The sequence below is a fragment of the Hippocampus zosterae genome, chromosome 10 (assembly GCF_025434085.1).
Source record: "Hippocampus zosterae strain Florida chromosome 10, ASM2543408v3, whole genome shotgun sequence".
Taxonomy (NCBI): Eukaryota; Metazoa; Chordata; class Actinopteri; order Syngnathiformes; family Syngnathidae; genus Hippocampus; species Hippocampus zosterae.
Genome location: NC_067460.1, coordinates 16,946,769 through 16,970,144, shown reverse-complemented (window position 1 = coordinate 16,970,144; position 23,376 = coordinate 16,946,769). Strand labels below are relative to the sequence as shown.

General features: G+C 42.4%; 4 protein-coding genes across 7 annotated transcripts in view; 2 read left to right on the top strand and 2 right to left on the bottom strand.

Annotated features, from left to right (window-relative positions):
* Positions 1-23,376, top strand: part of bace1 (beta-secretase 1) — a 60,443-nt gene that overhangs the window by 8,496 nt on the left and 28,571 nt on the right. The gene's annotated exons all lie outside the window — the stretch shown is intronic.
* Positions 137-12,389, top strand: pcsk7 (proprotein convertase subtilisin/kexin type 7). 2 transcript variants are annotated; one of them, XM_052078294.1, is made up of 17 exons: positions 137-262; positions 1,540-1,817; positions 2,778-3,008; positions 3,253-3,387; positions 3,848-4,013; positions 4,105-4,195; positions 4,323-4,377; positions 5,045-5,183; positions 5,261-5,361; positions 7,058-7,225; positions 7,355-7,459; positions 7,588-7,690; positions 9,892-10,048; positions 10,163-10,257; positions 10,376-10,481; positions 10,878-10,995; positions 11,379-12,389. In XM_052078294.1, exons 2-17 carry the CDS (start codon positions 1,596-1,598, stop codon positions 11,643-11,645), a joined length of 2,259 nt encoding a protein of 752 aa, XP_051934254.1. In that variant the 5' UTR covers positions 137-262; positions 1,540-1,595; the 3' UTR covers positions 11,646-12,389. The 2 variants fall into 2 exon arrangements, with proteins under 2 accessions (XP_051934254.1, XP_051934256.1); XM_052078296.1 differs by lacking the exons at positions 5,045-5,183; positions 5,261-5,361.
* Positions 12,531-16,819, bottom strand: tagln (transgelin). Its single transcript, XM_052078315.1, has 6 exons — positions 16,663-16,819; positions 15,274-15,316; positions 14,448-14,639; positions 14,142-14,313; positions 13,236-13,338; positions 12,531-13,151 (listed from the first exon to the last, which is right to left on the bottom strand). The coding sequence occupies exons 2-6, from the start codon at positions 15,283-15,285 to the stop codon at positions 13,013-13,015; spliced, it is 618 nt and encodes a 205-aa protein (XP_051934275.1). The 5' UTR covers positions 15,286-15,316; positions 16,663-16,819; the 3' UTR covers positions 12,531-13,012.
* On the bottom strand, positions 19,156-23,307 carry ftr86 (finTRIM family, member 86). 3 transcript variants are annotated; one of them, XM_052078303.1, is made up of 10 exons: positions 22,684-23,307; positions 22,514-22,609; positions 22,017-22,268; positions 21,696-21,858; positions 21,539-21,628; positions 21,402-21,455; positions 20,941-20,997; positions 20,797-20,862; positions 20,084-20,286; positions 19,156-19,655 (listed from the first exon to the last, which is right to left on the bottom strand). In XM_052078303.1, the coding sequence occupies exons 1-10, from the start codon at positions 23,191-23,193 to the stop codon at positions 19,320-19,322; spliced, it is 1,827 nt and encodes a 608-aa protein (XP_051934263.1). In that variant the 5' UTR covers positions 23,194-23,307; the 3' UTR covers positions 19,156-19,319. The 3 variants fall into 3 exon arrangements, with proteins under 3 accessions (XP_051934263.1, XP_051934264.1, XP_051934265.1); XM_052078304.1 differs by having other exon boundaries at positions 21,545-21,628; XM_052078305.1 differs by having other exon boundaries at positions 22,035-22,268.

The window sequence follows — 23,376 nt, the reverse complement described above, 5'->3', positions numbered from 1 at the left end:
CAAATAATTGTCTGGCTCTTTGTTGATTTCAAAATATTTACCGAGAGATTAAACTCTCCAACAAATATTAGAACATTTGGAAGGAAGTGCGTATACGTTAACGAATGACGAACATCCGTATGACGTCATACAAACAAGGCGTGGCCTGCGTACGTATTGCGGAAGTGATCGGCGCAACCGTACAATTGAGTCCATCATAGGACTTCATTACTGTTCATACACATTTCACCAGAGACACGAGAGGAACGATTTGCATTTGGAGGTAATTAACGATACAGCTTTTAATTTGTAAATTGTCATGACTGCTTCTTTATCTATTAAAAGACAAGGAAATGGACGGCGCTTGTACAGTCGACTGATAAAATACTGTCCACTACTTAACTGTTTTGCTGATAAACTTCCGCAATTGGAACATTGTAAGACACTTATTGAAAAAAGAAACACCAGCTTCCTTACCGCAGTTAGCTGTCTACCCCCCTTGTGGCTTCTTGTCTGACGAGAAATGCCAAAATAAACGTTAGATGGCTTTTCAGTGAGCTCGACATACACTAATCGTTTAACATACGCAGCTCCAAAGCCACTGAAAACTTCAGCATTAGCGTGTCGCAGCAGTTTTTAGAGCATTGCCTGGGTCTCTAATTGACTATAAGACAGGATATTTCAACTGCCAGTCGTTATTGAGCCTTTGCTTTTCAGAAGTACCCTGTACAATACATTATGTCCGACGCTCTGGAAAGACGTATCTGTAGCTCTATAAGAGTGAATTACTTTTGATTTATTTATCAGTGCAGACACTACCTGGAATACAAAGCACTAAACAGAGATTGAAAAATATCATTAACTTATTTTTGTGTCTTCATTCGTGTTAGTGAATCCCCTCTTACGTCGAGACCAATTTGTCACTTTTCATGAGTTAATAAAAAACAGCAGAACAGCATAGTGTGAATTTCACTCCACCTTATGATTGTGTCCCACATGCTGTTGATTCTTCACACACAAAAAAATTATATTTTATATCTTTCTTTGAGGGCTGCCCGGTAGTCCAGTGGTTAGCACGTCGGCTTCACAGTGCAGAGGTACCGGGTTCGATTCCAGCTCCGGCCTCCCTGTGTGGAGTTTGCATGTTCTCCCCGGGCCTGCGTGGGTTTTCTCCGGGTGCTCCGGTTTCCTCCCACATTCCAAAAATATGCATGGTAGGCTGATTGAACACTCTGAATTGTCCCTAGGTGTGAGTGTGAGCGTGGATGGGTGTTCGTCTATGTGTGCCCTGCGATTGGCTGGCAACCGATTCAGGGTGTCCCCCGCCTACTGCCCGGAGACAGCTGGGATAGGCTCCAGCACCCCCTGCGACCCTAGTGAGGATCAAGCGGTACGGAAGATGAATGAATGAATGAATCTTTCTTTGAAACCTGAAATGTGGTAAAAGGTCACACTGTCACAAGACACTATGTTGATCCAGCCCTTCTTTTCAAATTGCCACTGACCAGGACTTATGTCCTCCCTCTCTCTCTCTCTCTCTTTCTTTTTCTCACATCCAGGCTTAATGTTCAGATGAGGTCTCAACCAGTTGACTCTTCTTGTCATCCTTTTTTGTGATGGCAACTCTCCATTTTACCATCTTCATTCTCCTCCTGTTTCTCTCCACTTTTGCTCTTTTACTTCTGACCCATTTGCAGTACGGCATCCAGTCATTTCCTTTTCAGTCACCTCCAGCGCCATCCTGTGATTCAGGTCAGTCATGGGCTGTCAGACTTCATGCTGACCCACATCATGAGGATGAACTGGAATGTGAGGAGCTTGATGTCATTGCCAACCAGGTGCTGTGCTTCATTCACACAATGTAATGACATTACAATGTCAACAAACATGTTGTGTCTGTTACTTTACTATTACAGTACATGTGCAACTAACTATGGAATACTCATTCATAGTGTTATAAAAGAGAGTTATGTGTGGCACAGAGAACACGTTTGCCAAGAATAAAGAGACATCCTTTCTATTCGTTACATACACATTAGCTCCCAGTCATGTAGAGCGGTACACAATTTTGTCATATCATGAGTACCCCCTCTGTCATACATGTTGGTGATTCTCCAAAAGTAGAACGTAGCACAACAGATTTTTAAACCAGATTTTATTTTGTGTCATTAATTTGAACATTTAATTCTTAGGCATTGCCTTGATTAAAAACTCAAATGAAACATAAGATGAAGTATTTTGCCCATTGAAAATTAATAATATAAACAAACCAAATGAGGAATCAAATTAAAGGAAAAAAATCTGCCTTTTTTTCTATGGAGCATTTACCACAATAGAGTGGCGCTCCTTTGACAGCTTGAGCTTTTATACAGAACAAAATATTGAACAAAAATAATAATTGGACTCACTGAAGCAGTTTTACTTTCTTTTCATCAGTCGTCTGAGCTTTAATGAGACCTGAGCTGCCGCACAGCTTTTGTGATTCCGGTGCAGCAGTGCTGCAGGTTATTGAACATGGAAATACACTGGTATATGTTTCCACGTACCACTTGCAATGTGCTCATGCACCCCCAGAGGTACCTGTACCAAGCCCTGGTTGGGAAACAGTGATGCAGAGAATTGGAAGCATTTTAGCGAATCATGCAGCAGCTACCCCTTCCTGTATTTTCTTATTTGATGTATGATCTTGTCACACATCACAATTCGTAGCGGATGTGGTTTGAAATTGTCTGTGTGGGAGGAGCTCAATATTGATCTACATTTGTACTTCATCTTCCTCTGTACTTTCATCATTCCAGGTGGCAGAACAGGCTGGGCTGCACAACCAGGGCCAAATTGGACACTTAGAAGGCCACTACTTGCTGTGTTCGTCTCATCCCGGTGCTAATGTTTGGAGGAATAATCTCCATCCTGGGAAAGTGCTGGCAAACCATCCGAATGTCCTTTGGTACTCCCAGGAGAGGGTGCTCAGCCGCTCGAAACGATCTATGGCTTTTAATGACCCCCATTACCCTAAACAGTGGCACTTGGTGAGGCAACGTAATTATAGTACTGTATATACATATTACTGTTTCATTCTGTGTAAATGATGTCACGATGTGTACTTTGCAAGGTGAAATCTGAAATGCTTACAAGCACTCAGCGAAACGTGTTCGACCCAAATAAACCCCCCTAATTTATGTACGTCATTAGCTGCAATTGTCTTCAGACAATGCATTCTTATTGTTTACTCTAGTCTATGTCCTCCCTTTGCATTACATGCTTGCATTGAAGCACAATGGTGTTAATAAGGACATGGACATCAATGTGACCGGCATATGGGAGCACAACATCACTGGCCAAGGAGTCACTGTGGTGGTGGTCGATGACGGGGTACAACACACCCATAAAGACCTCAAACCCAATTATGTAAGTCACTGTTATTCATTCTATTCACCGCAGTAATTTCTTAACCCAATTACGCTGGAGAACACAAATTTTTTTTTTAGTTAAGTCAGACAGCTTCTTTAAACCAATTTTTGCGTGCGAATCCAAAACTGATCTTGGTTTTTGAACTATAGGATCCCCGTTTTCTTAAAACATATGAAATACTGTAATATGGATTAATTATCAGCTTTTGAAGCAAAAAAAAGCTATTGTGACTGCAGAAACAAGTTGCCACATAGCTGTAGATGAGGCCAATCGTAATCAGCTCTTCTTACCACACCTAATCTGTGGAATTTTTTTCATCTAAATTGATGGCTCCAGTTGTGTTTTCCTCACACGCAGTGGATAGTTGTGTAAATGAATTTTCAAATGAATATGTATCAACTGAATCATTCCTATTTCATGATTTTTACGCACACATTTATTTACCCAAATGTAATAGAGTCCAGAGGGCAGCTATGATCTGAACTCCAATGACCCAGACCCTATGCCTCACCCGGATGTGCACAGTGACAACCACCACGGTACTCGATGTGCTGGTGAAATCGCTGCAGTTCCCAACAACAGCTTTTGTGCTGTGGGCGTCGCGTATGGCAGTAAGGTGGCAGGTACACAATAGGAATGTAGTTTGTTTTTAATGCCTCATTCCAATGTGTTGAGTGAGGTATAGGCTGAAACATCAATCACTTGCATCTGCAGGGATAAGGGTCCTGGACGGCCCCTTGACGGATAGCCTGGAGGCCATAGCCTTCAACAAACACTACCAAGTCAACGACATCTACAGCTGCAGGTAACAACACGTGTGTCACTGTGATCCTTTTGTCTAGTTTGTCTGCCTGGTCTTAATTATAATTTAAAATCTGTATTTAATCAATCCGTCGCACATTGTGAAAGGGATGTAAATTGTGTTTTCCTAGTTGGGGTCCTGATGATGATGGACACACTGTGGATGGACCCCATCCTTTGGGCAAGGTCAGAATGTTCACTTGTTGAGATTATTGGTTTTTCTTTTCTTGCTACATTTGCTGTTGTATCCTACAGGATGTAACCCAAGCTTTTACTTTGATTTTTGCAATTAACTGCTGGTGATATTCTTCTATTTGAGGTGGCTTTTTCATTGATGTAAAGTAGTTTTCCTTGCGCCACACATTACACCTGTGGCATTCATCATTTTAGACTACTGTTTTATTCTTTCTGTTCATTTGACTTACTTTGGTAATTAACTAATAGTATTTTTTATATACTGGAACGAAAAATGTAGAGTTCATTTGCCTTAACATTTAATAAAGGTTTTACAGTGGTTAATTTTTTTTTTAACCAACAAACTAATTATTTTGTAGGAGAAGAATTACTTCCAGAGCAGGAGCTGGACCAGTGTCCAAAAATCGATTATGATCAGCATTTTTAGGTTTCACTGTGGAGAACATTTATTAGGTAAATGAGAATGATGGCTCGGCAGTTTGACCTAGTGCAGTGTAATTTTTCTCCTGTAGAGGGCAATACATCTCAACATTTACTTGGCCAGTATTCGCGTCTGTGAATAGATGTGATATTTGTTGTATAAAATAATATTCCGTTTTTTCAAAGTAGTCCGTATACAGTAGTTGGAGAGTTACGGTATATTAAATTTTCTTCACAGGCTGCACTTCAGCACGGAGTCATTGCAGGAAGACGTGGTTTTGGAAGCATCTTTGTGGTTGCCAGTGGCAATGGAGGTCAATACAATGACAATTGCAACTATGATGGTTATGCCAACTCCATCTACACCATCACCATTGGTAAAATTGAGTTTTCACTGTACATCGTTGCAGAATGTCCCAAAAATAATTTTTATATTGTACTGTTTTGGATATAGGAGCTGTTGACGAGAATGGCAGGATGCCCTTTTATGCTGAAGAGTGTGCATCCATGTTGGCTGTCACATTCAGCAGCGGAGGGAATAAGCTCAGGAGCATTGTAAGTTTTACTTGTGAACACAACTTACATATGCCAAATTGTAGCTCAATTGGTCTGATCGTTTGAATTTGTTCCCTATGTTTTTAGACATATGATCACATGATCAATTTTAGTGTTTTTGTTTTTGTTCCTTTTATGCTGTCGGGAATCATAGAAGCCAGCCATTTATTTGTTGGTGTTTTTTCCTTGTCACTATAGAAACAGGAATGCCATTTCCTGGGGGGGAAGCGATTTGATGAAATGACCTCTCTCGAGAGGAGAGTGAGCCACAAGCTGACCACAGTGCACTTATTGGCCCAGTCTTTACCCTGCACTGGAATTTATAAATTTAACTGTGTGGCCCATTCGGGATTGACGCAGGAAACAACAAATTTATCGCTGTAATTGAATTTAAAAAATGCTTTATTCAAAAATTGAAATAATTATGTGTAAAGATATTATAATAACAGTCTACAGTACAGCTAAGGAAGAGTCTGGGAAATGTGATTATGTCTGTGTAGTGCACCTTGTTGTCCGTTTTAGATTTGGTCTTTTTTAAAAAAAATTTAATCTGAGTTGATGATTGACAGGTTCCATCCCGATTAGCGAAATAAACTAACATCTTTGTTAATATAGAATGCAATTATAACGTGAGACATTGTGCCACTTCATACAAGGTTGGTCAACAAGAATCGTGTACTCAGGCACACACAGAGCAGCGATTAGGAGCCTGAAATCTTCAACAGCTTGCACAGCTGTTCGGAAGAGTGTTTACTCTACACGTAAACACTGAGAGTGCTGCGAATTCCCCCCTCTATCATGTTGCCTGCTGTTAACTGCACATCACCAAGATGAAAATGTTTTTTCTTGTACGCAATGAGCGTGAGTGGACTCTCCTGTCAGCATCATCTATGAGCCACTTGTTTAGCGCTCATGCTGTACACTACAGAGATAAAAGCGTCGCAAGTGGGAACGGACCGTGCAAGTAAAAGTAGGAGTAGTTTCCTCCTGTTTCCTGCAAGTGCAATTTACATTTTTTTCATTTTTGAAGCGTCTGATGTTCAGTGACAGGACTTAGTATTTCACCAAAGTGAAAGTTTGCCAGCACTGCAGTCTAATCCCTAATCCATTAGGAGTCGGGTCCTATTACTTTACTGTTTATATTTTATGGTTGGATTCCTCCCGAGTTTTGGTTTCTCTTTGTTATCCTCTCTTAAAGTAATTGTACTTCCTGGCTCTTGAGTTTTATTTGGACAAATTCCTTTTTCTGGCTTCCTTGGTTTCAAAGCTAATCCTCAATGAATATTCTTAAATCCACTGTCTGCTCAACATAAATAAATAAATAAATAAATAAAACTGGGCCCGGAATTTGAAATATTTTATTGTCGTCCCCTTCGAAGTGATCATACAGCATCGATTTTTGCCTTGGTCATGTCATATCGTCAGAGTTCTATACACAGATCTCAATCGCTCTTCGACAGACGTTTAGGGATAGTTGCTTATCCAAGACAGACACCAATGACTGAGTCAGATTTAGTCTTAATACTGTCACACAGTCCTGTTTGAGATGAACAAATCTGTGACAAAGGCAATTGATGGAAACATTCTTAGCTGTGTGTTTGTTTGGCTGGGAGAGGAGCTATTCCCACCGCTTGTCTGTTTACGCCATACCAGGTTGTCCGTGGTTTGTATAGCTTCAGCCCGTCTGTCTGTGTAGGTAACGTCGGACTGGTTCATGCAGCAGGGGACAGGCTGTACAGAGAGCCACACTGGCACGTCCGCCGCCGCCCCCTTGGCAGCCGGCATGGTGGCTCTCATGCTCCAGGTCCGACCTTGCCTCGGTTGGAGGGACGTCCAGCACATCATCGCCTTCACTGCCACCAAGGTAAAACAACTGATGTCTTGTGCCACTCTTAGCAATATGTCTGCTCTCATTGGGAGAGTGTTTCTCCCTGTAGATTTAACGCGTGAGAACAAAACGGTATCCTTGTTTGTTCTAACATTCACCCATTAGTGTGACAACAGTTCAGACTGGAGGGAGAACGGGGCCGGTTTCCATCACAGTCATCAGCATGGTTTCGGTCTCCTCAACGCATGGAAACTTGTTAACGCAGCCAAGGTACATAAATACACATGTCGAGCTGCAAACACCAAGTATTTAAAATCAATGAAAGAAACACATGTTAACCTCATTGCTGAATCAAGGAAATGGACTGTGTATTTTTTTTGTCCTGCTGTGGTTTGCAGATATGGGAGCCAGTGCCATTTCTTGTATCCTATCAGAGCTCGGTATTCGACGAGAAAGTGTCCATTCCATCGTATCCCAAGGAGCTGGTTCGCACCTGGAAAGGTACCTGAATTTGCGGCTCTTCTCTTCTTCTCCCTCTCAGCTCGGCATTCAATGGTTAACTTCTACGCGACACCGTGGAGCCACCTCCCCCCCTTTCCCTCCTTTCATTTCCTCAAGTCTGACTTAAGCGTCCATATTAGGTAATGTTCTGCTGCTTCTATATTGAGGCGTCCACATTTACTCACTGAACCACGTGGCTCCAAATGGCCCGTGTTTTTTTGTTCTCTCATTTTTTACGTTTGGGCACTTGTTGGTCAGCAACTCTGCTCAGTGTTCAGATTCCCTCATTATTATTGTCTTCTTTTTCCACATCTTGTGTTTGTGGCGATCAAACTGTAGCAGAAACATTTCCTGCCTCTCATCTCTTTTCCTTACCCCTTATCCGTCTGTCGTCTCGCACTTTTCTGGGCCCTTTAGCAGTCAGGCTCACTGCCAGAGCGGCCTGCTTGTTCAGTTTACCTCTACCCTTAAACTATAAACCCAATTCCAATGAAGTTGCGAGGCTGTGTTAAACATAAATCAACACAGAATGCAATCATGTGCAAATCATGTTCAACCTGGATTGAATTGAATACACGAGCTGATACACTTAGTTTGTTTAGGGTTTTTTTTGGTGCAAATAATAAACCTAGAATTTCACCGCTAGAAAATGTTCCAAAAAAGCTGGGATAGGAGCCAAAAAAGACTGGGCAAGTTGAGGAATGCTCATCAAACACCTGTTTGGAACAGTCGGGTGCCATGATTGGGTACAAAACGAGCTCCACGGAATTGCTCAGTCTTCCATCCATCCACTTTCAGCACCGATTATCCTGAACAGGGTCACAGGGGGATGCTGGGGTCTCTCCCAGCTGACTTCGAGCGGAAGGCCGACTACACACTGAACCGGTTGCCAGTCAGTCACGGGTCACATGTACAGACATACAATCATTTACACCCACACAGTCACTGATCCCAAGCTGCCCGAACACAGACGGGAGTACCACTACATCATCAGCGACATTCACATGGTGGGGCGAGGTTCACCTCGTTGTGAACGACGACATGAGAAAACAGTTTGAGTACAATCTTTCTCAATGTACAGTTGCAAGGAATTTACGTATTTCATCATCTATGGTCCATCATCTCACCAAAAGGTTCAGAGAATCTGGAGAAATCACTGCATGTGAGCAGCAAGGCCAAAAAAACGAAAACATTGAATTGCTGTGACCTTTGATCCATCAGGTGGCACTGCTTCAAAAACCGCCATCAATGTGTCCGTAAATCATATCTCCATATGGGCTCAGGCAGTTTAGAAAACCAATGTCAGAAAACCCAGTTCGACACTAGATCCGTGAGTGCCAGTTAAAACTCCACTAGGCAAAGCAAAAGCCATTTATCAATAACACTCAGAAACGCCGCCAACTCCTCTGGGCCTGAGCCGATCTAAGATGGACTGATGCAAAGTGGAAAAGTGTTCTGTAGTCTCAAGAGCCCACATTTCAAATGGTTTTGTTTACATCTCCCGAGGCTCTTACCCTTCTGAAAATTACTACCCATTGACTATAAGTCTATACCTTTGTTTATACTTTCCATCAACTCATGTCCCTCCTCAGCCTGAGGGTGTTTTGCAACCTTAAATGGTCAAAGAGCACATGAGCTCATTAGTTGTCATCGTCCAGGAAGTATGAAAAGAACACCTTGCTGTCATTCTTGGGTGAGCACTGAGTCGTCGGTGAGGTTCGGTCCTGATTGTCATAAATATTTAATCCACTTAAAAGTCAATCCAAATCAAAACTGTGTAAAACGATAATGAATTACATTGTTTGCACTCATTTTTAATGATAATGCATCAACTGATTGTGGCCTAAACTGTAAAGGCAGACCTGTGGAATTCTGGCACCATCAGTTCGGTTGCCTGTGCAGTTTCTGCGACTTGTAAATGTTTTAGGGCTGATGAATATAAAAGGTATAGCAGTTACAAAACATGTTTTTTATTCTTTCTATAATAAATGCATTATAATACATGTGCTCCAGCGGTTGGATATTATTGGGTGCAAATCACAAACTTGAAATGCATACCCCTTGCAAATGGGCACCGTCATCATTTTGACCGGTTGAATTTTTTTGTGCAGGCTTTGATTCCAGGACATGAGCGATTGGAACCTCCATATGTTTGAAAAGGAAAGACAAGACACACTTTCTCTGTCTGTTTCTCTTCTCAGTCACTGCTGCTGACTTGGCACTGTCCGGAATGCGGACACTGGAACATGTGGCTGTTACGGTGACAATAACCCACCCTTGCCGTGGCAACCTGGAGATTGTGTTGTTCTGTCCCAGCGGTATTCCATCGGTCATTGGGGCTCGACGGGCTATTGACAGGTGGCCCCGCCGTCGCAACAGCTCACATATTCTGATTGGCGCATCCAAGCCATATCTGTGCTCAAAATGAATATTCTTCTCTGCCTTTGCCGTTACCCCTTTACCCCCACCCAGAGACTCTGCAGGCTACCAGGACTGGACATTCTCCACTGTGCGTTGCTGGGGGGAGAGAGCTGACGGTCAATACTACCTCAAGCTATCTGACCATAGTAAGCTGTGGCTGCTCAGTTCACGCACGTTTTGAATTGCACACATTTTTGTTGCTCCATGCAATGCGCTCCATTGCTCCACTTGCTCCCACAATGACCCATCTCTGTGCTGATGTAGAGGAACCATCATCTCAACAATGTGCCAGTGTGGGGGAATTAAAGCAGTGGAAGTTGACTCTGTACGGATCTTCTCTGACCTTCAAGGATGTCAAGGACAGACAAATGTAAGCCGTTATCGGCATTCTTTATCAGCTAAAATAATTGCCATTTTAATTTTGTCTAAACTGAGCCCACATTATAGTGTGTTTTGCAAAATGTGCAAACCTTGGGCCGAATTCACTAAAGGATCGTGTGGCTTTTGCATGGCGTTAACCGGTAAAAATGGAGCGAACAGATTGCGTCGAATCCACAAAGCACCTTTTGATTCGGTGTCAATTCAAAAGACAAATAACCGTTTCATTTGAGCTGAGTGGATTATTTTGCTGAACAATTCTAGAAAGTTTTAAGGGATCATAAACAATTTGAGCTGTTGTTCATACAGTATCGATTTATTATTACTTGTTCTCTTCCATGACTTGCTTGTATCATGTTTTATTGACCACTTTTCCAATAAATGGCAGGCTGGTGAGGGATGCCATGAGTGGCAAATATCTGCACAGCAACTTCTCCTTGCCTTGCTCCCCGGGCCTTGATATTCCTTCAGAGATGATCAGTCCGTTCACCTCAAGCAGTCTCAGGGTAAGTTGCCTCAAAACAAAGCTCACCTCTTTTTTTATGCTGTCCATCATTCTCCATGACCTACCTACTCAAACTGCATCAAAAAGGAGCAGGTCTGTATTACCTAAATTTGTTGTGGTACTTGGCAGCCTCTTTCCGGAAGTTGCTCAGGAACTAGGTGGCTAGCCAGCTAGCTAGATGGCGAGCTAGCTAACTAGCTGTCGGGCTAGCTAGCTAGAGGTGGGCTAGCTAGCTAGCTAGCTAGCTCTCTCTCTCTGTTCATCTACACACAATTGCAAGGGACTTTATGAAGCAGCTATCATGTGCAATTACAGGTCTCCCTGCTGGTTATGCTCTTAATATTTTTGTGTCTCTTGACTTCTATCTTTTCATATCTTGTCCAGTTTCTGCTCCTGCTTGGCTGCTTTGCATTGTTTTGGTCTCTCTACTACATATTGGAGGCCGCCATGGCCCACCTGGACCTCAGATGCCTTCAATGCCTGTCCTGGAGGAAAACAGGTCACAGAGTCAGGAATGGGCGTCGAGTGGAGGAGGCATTAGATGAGGAGGACGAAGGCAGTCAGGAGCGGGAATCTGGGGTCGAGCTGCATGCAGTGCATGACTCAGAGGCCAAAATGCCACTTATCGATCGAGACATGATGACGACATGACAGAGCCCGAAATTGGGACAAAGGTTCTCTTTGGCTGTCTCAGGTTTCCCCCTCGACCTTCTCCACCCAGTTCACTGTGGTTTGTCTTACTGTGCAATGTAGACTGTTGATTGAACTGTGGATGGAGTTCACTGTGGAGCGGAGCATTTTAAATGCGATTCACACGCCAGGGCTTCTGTGAACATCTTTTTGGAATGTGACTGTGCAGCCATCGCTCACAAAACACTTGAGAGAAAACCAAAAGGAATTCAAGTCTCAGTAAAACCGCTTGTTGCAGAAGAATTTGCTATTCCTTGTGGGGAATGTAATGTATGCACTTTATAAAAAGGTATCAATATGCTGTGAGCGAGCAGTTGTTTGAGTCTGATTCGTGTGAGTGTGAGAAGTGGCCTCATTTAAAAAAATCTGATATGAAAATAAAAAGGTATTTTTGATGGAGGATAAATTGCATTTGACGTTAAAGCCCAGGAGACCTACTTGTGGCTGATGATCAACCAACTACTGAAAAAAACTTGACGTGGATTTTTCAATTGTGGATTGTGCACACCTATAGTTTTTACTGAAGTGTTGCTTATATATGCCTTATATAACGTACATAATTTGTGCTGCCTATGAAACAATGTTTTTATACAGTTTTTTTTGAAGATGTACAAGTTCTCTTTACTGTTGTACAGTTAAAGAGGAGTTGCAAATTGTGCTTTGCTGTGCAAGTCACATGAATGACAATAAAGGACTTGAAGTATCGTCTTTGGGTTTGATGCAAAACCAGCTGCGATGGTTTTTTTTAATGCTGAATTTTGCAGTGAACTGAAAAGTACCTCAATTTTATATTACCTTACCCATCAACTCTGACAAATACAAACCACACATTTATTTTTCTACACATATACTTCCAAGTCATTATTTAATATGAAAATGTACAAAATGTCAGTGCTGATACAGCAGGCATACATACTGTAGATAGCAGGAGATATGCATCGTTTTTTTTTTTAAGTAATACTGAAAGTTCCCCATGGTGGTAGTCTTGTCATACAAAGATGGGTGATAAAAGGTGTTACTTTTTGTGATCAAATCCAGGATCATAAGATGTATGTAGTGCTTTTAATAAGCTCTTAATAAACTGGGGCTGACAAAATAGCGCAAGGTGAGGCTCTGCAAAAGTGAACAGTGTGGGTTGTGTCAAGGGTTGAGACTTGGGTTACTCATTTGAAACTAAATGCCCAAAGAAGCGGCAGGGGGTTACTGAATTGGGAAAAGGAAAAAAAAAGAAATTGGGAGGACCTTCTTGAATGGCCACTGTACTGTTTACAGGCTCTCAAATGGTGTAACGGGCATCGGGGTTGTATCATTCCTGTGGCTCAGGGATTTTACAGGATTTGCCTCGGCCTTCCGTAGCTCATGCCTTCCTGACTGGCTCCCTTGTTTGACCCCATCTGGAGACCAATCACATTTTTGCCCGCCTTCATCTGATCATCTGAGAATTCTCGCTTGTTCTCCTGCGCTTTCCTACAAGAGCACATAGAAACAAAAAATAACTTGAGTGCTTATTGATGCTGAACAATGTATACATTATTTTAAGACGGGACTCACTTAAAGAACCAGTTTGGGTCGCCCTGGTACGTGCCCTCATCCTTGGTGACAGCCAAGCTGCCGAGAGCTGAAAGGGTCCTTTGCACTGCTGCAAGGTCCTTACCTGCCGACAAACAGAGACACCGCCCTTGGATCTGTTAGTGTACAATCGAAAAAGGAAAAAATAATAAATAACAGTTACTTTTTCAAGGTAACTGTGGCAACCCTGCAGGTTATTACCGTTGAGCTATATAGAAGAATGAAGGTGACTTTATTGCACAGTATGTATTGTGACTTTTTTTTTTAATCCTGCAAATTTTCCATAACTTCACCTCCTGAAAACAATGGCTCAAGTATTTTTTTTCTCCAGAAAACAAAAATACCAATCACATTTATTAATAATTTTATTGCAGGGGTGGAATTGAATTAGTACGGTAACCTGTTTAACCACATTCGATTTTAGCAGAGGTGGCCAATATCAGGAAAAGGTGTAAAAAAAACAAATGGATACATTTGCCAAAACATGACTTGGGCAATTATTTTAGGAAGATGATTTAAAAAATAAAATTCTATAAATAGTAAAAAACTACAATGAAGTACTTTGGCAGGAGGTGGAATACAAATTAATAAAAACAAACGCTCCCGAAAGAGTAATTAAAACGAAATTTACAAAACTAAAGTCAAAACGGAATTAGAAGCCAACTACAACGAAAAACCCGACTACAGTATATCCCTGCTGCATACACGACCGCCACGTATCGAGTGAGACATCAGAAAATCTTTTGAGATTTCATATTGATGATTCATCCTTCATCAACTTCAAGGGTGAGGGTATATTTTACTATTCACAGACATTCGACCACTTGTGTTCCATCATGACAGTAGCAGTGTGGCGTTTCCGGTAACAGAAATGAAGAGTCATCTAACCTTCCCAGAGGTCGACAGTCTGAAACATGTCAGTCTTCGTGACGCCATACTTCTCAGCAGCATTGAGGAACTGAGAGATCTGCTCCATCTGTTTGAAAGCCATGGTTGAGCTCTGTATCTTCTTCACGGGTTTGTCTCCAGGAAAAAGACTATTGATCAATTCACTCAGGACCTGAACCGAAGGGAAGGATGACAAGGAAAAGATACAGAAAGATCTTGATGGTCAAGATTCGCCACAAGTGGGTGACTTACAGAAGATGTGGGTCAGTCGAAAAAACCAACAGTGTGATTGTGTCATGCACTCACACATCCGTCTTTCAGCCATGCCTGGAATCCCGTTTTTCCCGACTCTGGCCTTTTGGCGTCAGAGCCACACTGGCGAACGATCCACTCCACCAGAATCTGCTCCAGATCCTGGTCATACTTGCTCTCAATCTTGTCCTGAACCTGCCGGCTCATGCCATAGGATGGACCTTTGTTTGCCATGCCAGCTCCCTGCTTATGTGGAAAACGCATCATTTATTCCCTGCAATGTTCGCGTATTTTCAAAAGTAACCTTGCCATGAGCGGTTTGATTAACTTTCAAAGCTAGCAGAATTCACTTTCATCACATATCATTGCCCGGACTGCAAATTTAGTGAAATTCTGAATCGTTGCGCCGTTTAATTCTGGCATTCAGGCATTACAAGAACACAAAAAAAAGTTCCAGTTCGAAAGTCAAACTGGAATTTCAAAGCTCCAACATGCATGTGGCCAAACTCATAAACGTTTACAAACAATATACATCTGAAAATACAAAACATCTTAGACATGCGTGTCCCAAGCGTGGAATGAAGCAAAAATGCTCAGCTGCTCAAGTGGATCTCCTGTTTTGCCATTAGGGTGACTTTATCAGCAGAGTGAGTCCCTCCTGCACATCATTGTCTTTGCGTCCAAAAGCAATGTGGTGCACAGAGAGGGAGCTCTAAATCAGCCATCTTTGCATGGATCTTCTTTGTCATACACACCACATGACTTGTTGCTCTCTGCCAACATACATACAAATGCTTGCCAGCGTTTTTCATGTACTCGATTGTTTTTTTTTTTTGTGTGTGCACAACTCGAATCAAGGTGCTGTCTGAACCAATCCAACCTTTGCTGCCATCTTGACGTCAGGTCACTTCACTTTCCTGTTCCTGGGTAGGTTCAAAATAGTCAGGGTTAACGCACCAAATGTTAGACGGGCAACGCCGCCTTTAACTGCTTTGTGTCACTGGCGGCGATACGTTTTTTTTTTTGTTTTTTTTTACAGTCAGTGTCAAAAAATAATTTTTAAAAAATGAATAAGTCAAATACTGTAGTGTCTCTCTTGGTGGTTTTGGGAGGATATTGTTATTCTTGTAATTGAGCCCATAACTCAAGATGGCCGACAAACTTTGGTGCGGTCTGGCCGCATCCTCAAACATCACAAGCCATCTCCTAGAAAGCACATCAGTTGCACCATGGCAACGCATAAGCAAGTATGGTAAAGGGCCTGCTTATAATTTTCTGCTATTTTTTATTCCCCGCTTCTGTGCAGCTGTGTTTTCCCGCTGCGGTTAGCCGTTTCCATGGCCGAGTCGGCCAACAGCTAGGACAGGAAACCCGTGTTTCCAGCTGTGGTAAATGAGGCGTTCGCTGCATTGCGTCATGCAGCCGAGCCACCACAGTCATATCGGCTCCTGATGATCCTATATGGACACAGTGTGCTTAACAGGAGGTAATAAAGCACAAAAATATGGACAGCTGAGCTTGTGGGTCTCGGTTTTCTTGTTCCAATGGTGGACGAAACTGTTGGAGGCCATTTTCTTGATTGTCTGATTAGATTAGATCAGGGGTCGGCAACCCAAAATGTTGAAAGAGCCATATTGGACCAAAATCAAATATGTCTGCGGCCGCAAAAAATTAAAAGCCTTATAATGAAGGCAACACATTTCTACACATTTTTACAGCATTGGAAAACGTTAATGTTTGTGTCCCGTTTGTCCTCTTACAAAAACCATATTAAAACAAAAAAAATGTTTCCCGCCCCCTTATTTTTCAATTTTCAAACATTTTTGGGAACGCTCCACGGAGCCACTAGGACGACATTAAAGAGCCACAGGCGGCTCTTGAGCCGCAGGTTGCCAACCCCCTGATTAGATGAAGACATCTCTCACAAGTCATCTAATTGCCCCACCTGGAAACCCCTGTGAGCCTGCATGTCCGGGTGGGGTCATTGTGGTCACGCTAAAAACACCTAAAAGACCCGGCTTGCTAAAGGAGACGACGCACGTGTCGGACTTTAAGAGGGCCTGGTTAATTAGCAGCAAAACACACTCACACACCTAATACAGCACTCAGCTCAATAAAAAGGTAGGAAAACGGTCGCATCGTACAGCTGCATCCCGTGACCATTTGACACAGACCTGTTGCCTCCTTTGTCGGTCAATAGGCCATCAATTACTTAAATCAGTGTGCTCAGAAATTTGTTGAGATGTGAATGAACATAATTACTACTCACAGTGAGGGAATGGATCTGCTCTCTGCTGGCCGAATGTGCAGCGGGTTGTGGAGTGTGGCTCTTTTCTTTACGGAGATCTCCCTCCTTAAAAATGCTGGCTTAAAAGGGGCAGACGATTTAATGACAGAAACATTTGAGCGGGTGGGTGCGGTGGATGGAGGGTGTGTCAAGTGGAAATAGGAGGGCTTGGATGGGGAAGGGGAAAAAAAAAGGAAAATTCATCCTAAAAAGGGCATGGCCTTTAGCAGCTCCCTGCTACCGCTTCCCACTCCATCAGCGCAGTACAAATGTCCAGCCTTATTTGGGTAGAGCTCCTCCGTGCGAAGCGCAGGCGGTAGCCGCGCGACGGGAATTCCCGAAATACTTGCACTGCATCTCTCATCACTCTGAGTGGCTACGGCTGCATGAGAGAGTTGGAAGTCATGCGAGCGCACTGTGTCCGGTTGTCAGAGGTATCAAATCTGGGTCAAAACGCTGCCAGAGTTTGACTTTAGCCCACAGGAGCTTCGACTCAACCGGCAGGTCAATGCGCTCCCTTACCTGCTGATAATAATTAGTTCTAAGGGTCTGAAGTGTGTGTGTGGGTGTGGGTGTTAGAATGACATTCCATTACAGAGATATCTTTGTGCAGCTCTATGCTCCAAAAAAAACAAAATAAGGGGTCGGGGTGAGCCTGTCCCACTTGACTTAAAGCAGCGGCGTCCAAAGTCGGTCCTCGCGGGCCCGCGTCCTGCCTCTTTTCCATCTGACCCTGCTGCAACACACCCGATTGAAATGAGGAGGATCGTTCTCATTCAGAGCTCGCTGATCATTTGAATCAGGTGTGTTGCAGCAGGGAGAGAAGGAAAACAGGCAGGACAGATTTAAGATTTCAACGGGAATAAATCCTCCACTGACCTCCTGTCAGTCAAAGGGTTATAGCGACAGATGACTGTTTACATTTTCACCAGCTGGAAATTCATTGCCTTCAGTGACCCTAGCGTGATATTGCAATATACTGTACATAAACAGTATATATTGATTGATTGCAATAATATTTTAACATAGTTTTCATGTACCAATGACAAAGTGTGGCAAGCCCCCAACTACAATTGCATGTACGGGAGGGAGTGCTGTTTGTCTATGAATCGTTTGTTGTATTTGTTTGAAATGCACATTTTTGTTTTTTCCTCACATTTTGAATAATTATGTGACCGCGCATGTATTTTTTTAATTTCAGATTATACATTTGGAAAAGTTTCCCAAAATATTTTTCCATCTGGTCATCGTGGGGTGCTTTGTGTAGAATTTTGAAATGTGAAGAAAGTGTCGTCAAAAAATACTAACAGTGAAAAAAAAAACAAGAGTCACCCTACTCTCTTACTTAACTAGCAGTGAAAATGATAATCATCAATCCAGACACTATTATGTAATATGATGGGGTGATTATTCGTGCTCCCAAAAGAACATATTAGGTAAAGGGCAAGTCTAAATGCCTCGAACTACTTGTCTAGTCCGTAAACACACCCAGAGTGGCTCAGCAGATTTCACTAGAGATTTCACTAGTCACAAGTCATACTGTATGTGTGTATGTGGGGGGTGGGGGGGGGGGGGCATTATTAGTGTTTTATAGCATAATAATTCACAGTGTTCAAAAAGTTCTACTCGTCTGCATGACATATTTCCTAGAAAATAAATAAATAAATACAATAAAAATCTAACATAAAAATTGCCAACGCGCCCTTGAAGTAGTACAGCCAAGAGTAATGCTGTGAAATGATGAGTATGGATATTTGAAAACAGATTTTAGGATATAAGTTGTTCATGAAGGTCAATGCTTTTGACAGCATTTAGGCCAACAGAGGGAGGAGGCCTTGTTAGGAAATGACGCTCATCACTGGGTGTGACCGTTGTAACGGTCTCTGCCCCTTTTGGCAACCATAACTATGATGCGGCCCAAACATGACGCCCTTACTTAACAACCACAACAATTATAAAGTATTCAGATTCAACCAAACCTCTCTCACATTTATTTATTTATTTACGGTATTTTTTTCACTGATGTGATATATGACAGGTTAGCACATTGCCCTCACAGTGCAGAGGTGCAGGGTTTGACTCCGGCCTTCCTGTGTGGAGTTTGCATGTTCTCCCCGTGCCTGCGTGAGGTTTTTCCTCCCACGTTCAGAAAACATAATAATAAATCAATAAAGTCAGAGGAACTGTGAAATATGCATGAGACACAATGTGTCCAACCTCGTGTTGAATATTAAAATTATTAGTTTACAGTATTATTTTTTTTACAAAATCATAGTTATTTGTAAGAAAATATTTACATTCATATTCTGTAGTATAATATTTAATAATAATTTGAAACAAAAAAAATAAAGCTGACTATTTCACGGATTTCGCCTATCACGGGTAATTTTTGGACTGTGATAAAGGAAGGTTCACTCTTTGAAGGTTTATATCATTTGCTTGATCGGAATAAACAAATAAAATAAAACTGATAAGTTGCATGCGATGAATTCTTTTATTTCTCTTTATTATCAATATATTTTTGTTACCGGTACATAAATTAGGACACAGTGTGCAGCAGAAGGGCGGGGTGGGGAATCATATTGCGACCGCAACCGAGTTGTATTTCAATCAACTGCACATTCTTTTGAATTTGTATTTCAATCCAACTGGCTAATTTTTACAGTAGCACCAACTCCACCCCAGAACCGGAATGCCGGGTAGAGCGGACCGCTGAACTGGGTCACGTGTCTGTGGATGAGGTGAGCTTGTTCATTGTTGATGCGATAAAAAGCCAAAATGCCTGCATGCTGATCCAGATAGGTTCCAATCCGTCTGCCTTTGGGTGAACCCAGGACTTTTTCATGGCCATCGTGCCAGAAGGAGAAACCGGTCCCAGACCAGTACAAGCTCCAAGAACATGGATTGTGGCCCAAACGGCTTTTGTCATCAGAAGACTGGCGATCCATATCCTTGTACGCTACTCCAATGGTAATCTGAATAATGAGAAAGCGGAAATTCTAATTCCAATTTTTCTTCCTGGCAAAAAAAAAAGAAAAAAAAGAATTGTGTATAACCCAAAAACTACAACACGGATATTTGTAAACATTTCAGGACTGCCACCTGCTTAGCAAAAAAAAATGTGACTACATTTTGCTCTCCGTTTCAGGAAAAATGTGAATAGAGGAATTCATGTTTTCTTTTTACAATCTGAATAAAGATGGAAACACTCTCTACCTGCAAATGGATGTCTCATCCCTAGTGCAAAATTCATCCGCTGTTAATTTTAAGCAGCAGTCAGCTACAGCATACTGAACCCCATTTTCAATAGTTTGGAAGTCTGTAGATTTTCTTCCCCCGCATCAAATCCTCAAAGGTGTGGACGATATTTGTGTTTGCTGATGTGTAGTCTAGCTAAGATCACCTTCGAGCCAGTCCATTCCACCTCCCAGTAGTATGGGCTGCCTCCCAGTGGTTCTCTGCAGAGAAGCTGTCGCCAGTAGAGGAAGCGTTCCGGGTGGTCCACTGGGTTCAGGTTCCCTGCACGCAGTGTGGCCTTACGACCGCCCTCCGAAAGTTGTATATTGCGGTACACTGTGTTGGGGTCCATTGTGGGCTCAAAGTGAACTGAAGGGTAAAAAAAAAAAAAAAAATATATATATATATATATATATATATATATATATATATATTTTTTTTTTTTTTTAATTAAGACTATGGAACCACCTAAAATTCTTCACAAGGAGTACACCATAGATCAGGGGTGCCCAAACTTTTTGGATCGAAGAGCTACTTTTCAATCAACTAACCTCATGGGATCTACCTTTACCGGCGCGCGCACGCACACACGCACACAAATTTAAGATATACCCGCTTTATTTTATTTTTTAAATATTTTTTTTGTGAAAATGAGACTGACAAGATGATTAGTGTGCAGTGTATATTAACACAAAAAATATATTACTAACATGTACAAAGACACACAAATGGTTGTTTGTTTTTTTTCTTCTTGACACTCCTCGGATCTACTTAGGACCTGTCTTAGATCTACCGGTAGATCAGGATCTACCTAATGGGCACCCCTGCCATAGATTATCTCTTTTACTCTTGAAAATGGAGGGAAAAAAATGGACTCACATTTCAGCAATTCTTCCCTCGTCTTTGGTTCCGGGCTTACAAGTCCCATTGTTGCGACAGGAGGTGCTTAGAACACAAAGGAGAGGGTGAATGTGTTAAATGTGACAAGGTTGTCAAGGCAGCCACTTGCACCTTGTTAGTCACCTTGATGTTGAGACTGGGGGAATGGTGGCGGCGGTGCTGACGCTTCATTGGCAGAGGCTGAATCAATTCAATTCATCACAAGTCAATTGTATTCAGTAGCAATGAAAAAAGGCATTAAAAGACCGCGAGGCTTAGCGTTCCGCTTCACCTCGTACGGTTATGCAGCAACTCATAAGAGTGAATACGCGCTTCACATGTTTGAAATGATTCCATCTTTACATGGTAAGCAAAAACATCCAAATTGGGTCCCATTATTAACTTTCCCCTTCTATCTTGCAATTGATTCACGGAAGACGACTTCACCAAAGTGTATAAAACAAAGTCGGAAGCCTAACAATGTCAATATTTTTCGCATATGGGAAACTGTTTAGTGCTGCAATAAGATGAGGGTAACATGGCTCATGTCTTTAAAAAAAATGGTGATATAGTCAAGCGTATACAGCTTCACGATTATCACTTACCTTGGGGTCGATGTAAAGGTGCAGGTGCAGGTTCAGGATTTTGCACCTCATACACTACAGGAATAAAAATAAAAACCAGATTTGTAGTGTTTGTTGTTTGTAACATTGAGAGAAAATTTGGTGCTGTGCTAATTTACCTTCACCCGTGTTTTGCACAAAGCCATCTGTTGTCATTACGTCCGGGGCCGTGGCACCTTCAGTTTTCGAGGCCGCGGGGTCCTCATTCACTACGGCGATAAAGGTCCACTTGATATCAAGAAGGGACAAGAGTGAGGGCGGAAAATCTAAACTGACCTAAAGTGACAAGTTTGGCAAGACTGGATCGGCAGAGCTCTTTTATGGACTCTTGAAGCTCCTTTAAGACCGAGCGGACATCGGCTACCACCGCGTCCTCTTTGCACAGAATCGATTCTTGGGTGCTGTCAGTTGCACCTGCCTTCTCCATTGTGAGGAAATTCTTAACAGCACAACATTAATCACACACACACACACACACACACACACACACACACACACACACACACACACACACACACATAGACATTAGACTTGGCCAAAACAACGATCGGTCATCTGCAAAAGGTCAGTGAAAACCAAATCAGTGATACAGCCTACCATTTGACGCTCTACTACCTTTAAGAAGCAGATATGGTCCTGCATGTCTGCTAGCCTCTTCAGCTCCTCCCCCTTCCAATGAAGCTGTACTATCTCCTGTTCCAGTCTGTGAATATAGCCCTCAATTTGGCTTCCATAAGATCGCTCGCGAGTGCAGAGAAGCTCACCGACTTGAGTGCCGGTGAGAGTAATGACATCGATAAGATCAGAAAACAAATCCAGTCTCTCTTGTTGCAAAGCCTGGACCAAAGCCTGGAAATGGAAAGATGAGGAATTACAACAACTTACATCAATCTATCCATTTTGAATACAGCTTATGTACACGTTTCAAGTAAATGCAAGAGCTTCCCGCCCAGCCCAGCAGGCTTAAGGTGAAATCGCATCAGAAATTCACTACCAATGATTTCACTTGAAATGAGATGTATTGACGCAATAGACAGAGAAAACCAAGGATGTTAAAATTGATCTTACGATATACACATTCAAATTAATCATACTTTGTGTTGACGGGCAACATTCGGGAGTTCCTTTAGAGTTTTCTCTGTTTCCCGGCATCGCCTCACCACCTCTCCCTGCATCTGAGTGAGCTCTTTCTAAAAAAATAAAATAAAATAAAAATAGTCACTTAGTAGTTGAAGCAATTCAAAATTCTTCAATTTGCACATACTTGTCTCTCCTTCCTCTCTTCTTCGGGTTTGAGTACACGATGCCCTTTGTGTCCATGCTGGCAACAAACCACACACACACATTCCCTGTCAGTGTGGCAAAACAGATCCAAGGGCTGGTTATGCTGAGGGCAGAGCCTGGCAGCCATGACAGGAAGCTGAGGATACACACTGCCGTGCCTCGTGTCAGTTTCTGGAAGAATCTCCAGATAGATGGGTTCTGATGGCGGAGCGGAGGAACCAGTCGTAGAGGGACTTTGCTTGAGACTATTGGTCCTGAGCTTCTCCATAGCTTCCACTAGGAGCGTGCTCTTTGCCAGTGTCGGCCGAGGCTTGAAGATCTGCCTGCATTGGGGGCAGCTGTACTGGCCCTTGCTGTTCCCTTTGTCCCAATGACTCTGGATACAAGCCAAACAATAAGAATGTCCACAGGGTAGAGTTGCAGGATCCTTCAGGGTCTCCAAACAGACTGAGCAGACAAAGGTCTCCTCTTCAGACCACGCTGAGGCCATGGGGTGCTGTGATGCAAGCCAGAGGTTTGCTTTTCAAGGTAAAAGTTTATCCGAACCCAACTGTTCCTTAAGAGGGACAAAACACACTGGATGAATCAAATACAAAGTTGAGTGATTCACTCACTGCTTAGAAACTGGAACAGGTTTGACTTGGCGTGAAACTGATAAAACCTGTTCTGAGTT

Excerpts from the sequence above, each read along its gene's own strand:
- ftr86 (XM_052078303.1), bottom strand. The coding sequence starts at position 23,193 with ATGGCCTCAGCGTGGTCTGAAGAGGAGACCTTTGTCTGCTCAGTCTGT. Across the intron at positions 20,863-20,940 it reads CCCCCAGTCTCAACATCAAG|CACCTCCTGTCGCAACAATG; the intron begins GTGACTAACAAG and ends TTGTGTTCTAAG. Across the intron at positions 20,287-20,796 it reads GAGGGAAGAATTGCTGAAAT|TTCACTTTGAGCCCACAATG; the intron begins GTGAGTCCATTT and ends TTTACCCTTCAG.
- pcsk7 (XM_052078294.1), top strand. The coding sequence starts at position 1,596 with ATGGCAACTCTCCATTTTACCATCTTCATTCTCCTCCTGTTTCTCTCC. Across the intron at positions 10,049-10,162 it reads GCTCGACGGGCTATTGACAG|AGACTCTGCAGGCTACCAGG; the intron begins GTGGCCCCGCCG and ends ACCCCCACCCAG. Across the intron at positions 10,482-10,877 it reads GATGTCAAGGACAGACAAAT|GCTGGTGAGGGATGCCATGA; the intron begins GTAAGCCGTTAT and ends AATAAATGGCAG.
- tagln (XM_052078315.1), bottom strand. Across the intron at positions 14,314-14,447 it reads CATGGCTGAAAGACGGATGT|GTCCTGAGTGAATTGATCAA; the intron begins GTGAGTGCATGA and ends CCTTCGGTTCAG. Across the intron at positions 13,152-13,235 it reads GACCCAAACTGGTTCTTTAA|GAAAGCGCAGGAGAACAAGC; the intron begins GTGAGTCCCGTC and ends GTGCTCTTGTAG.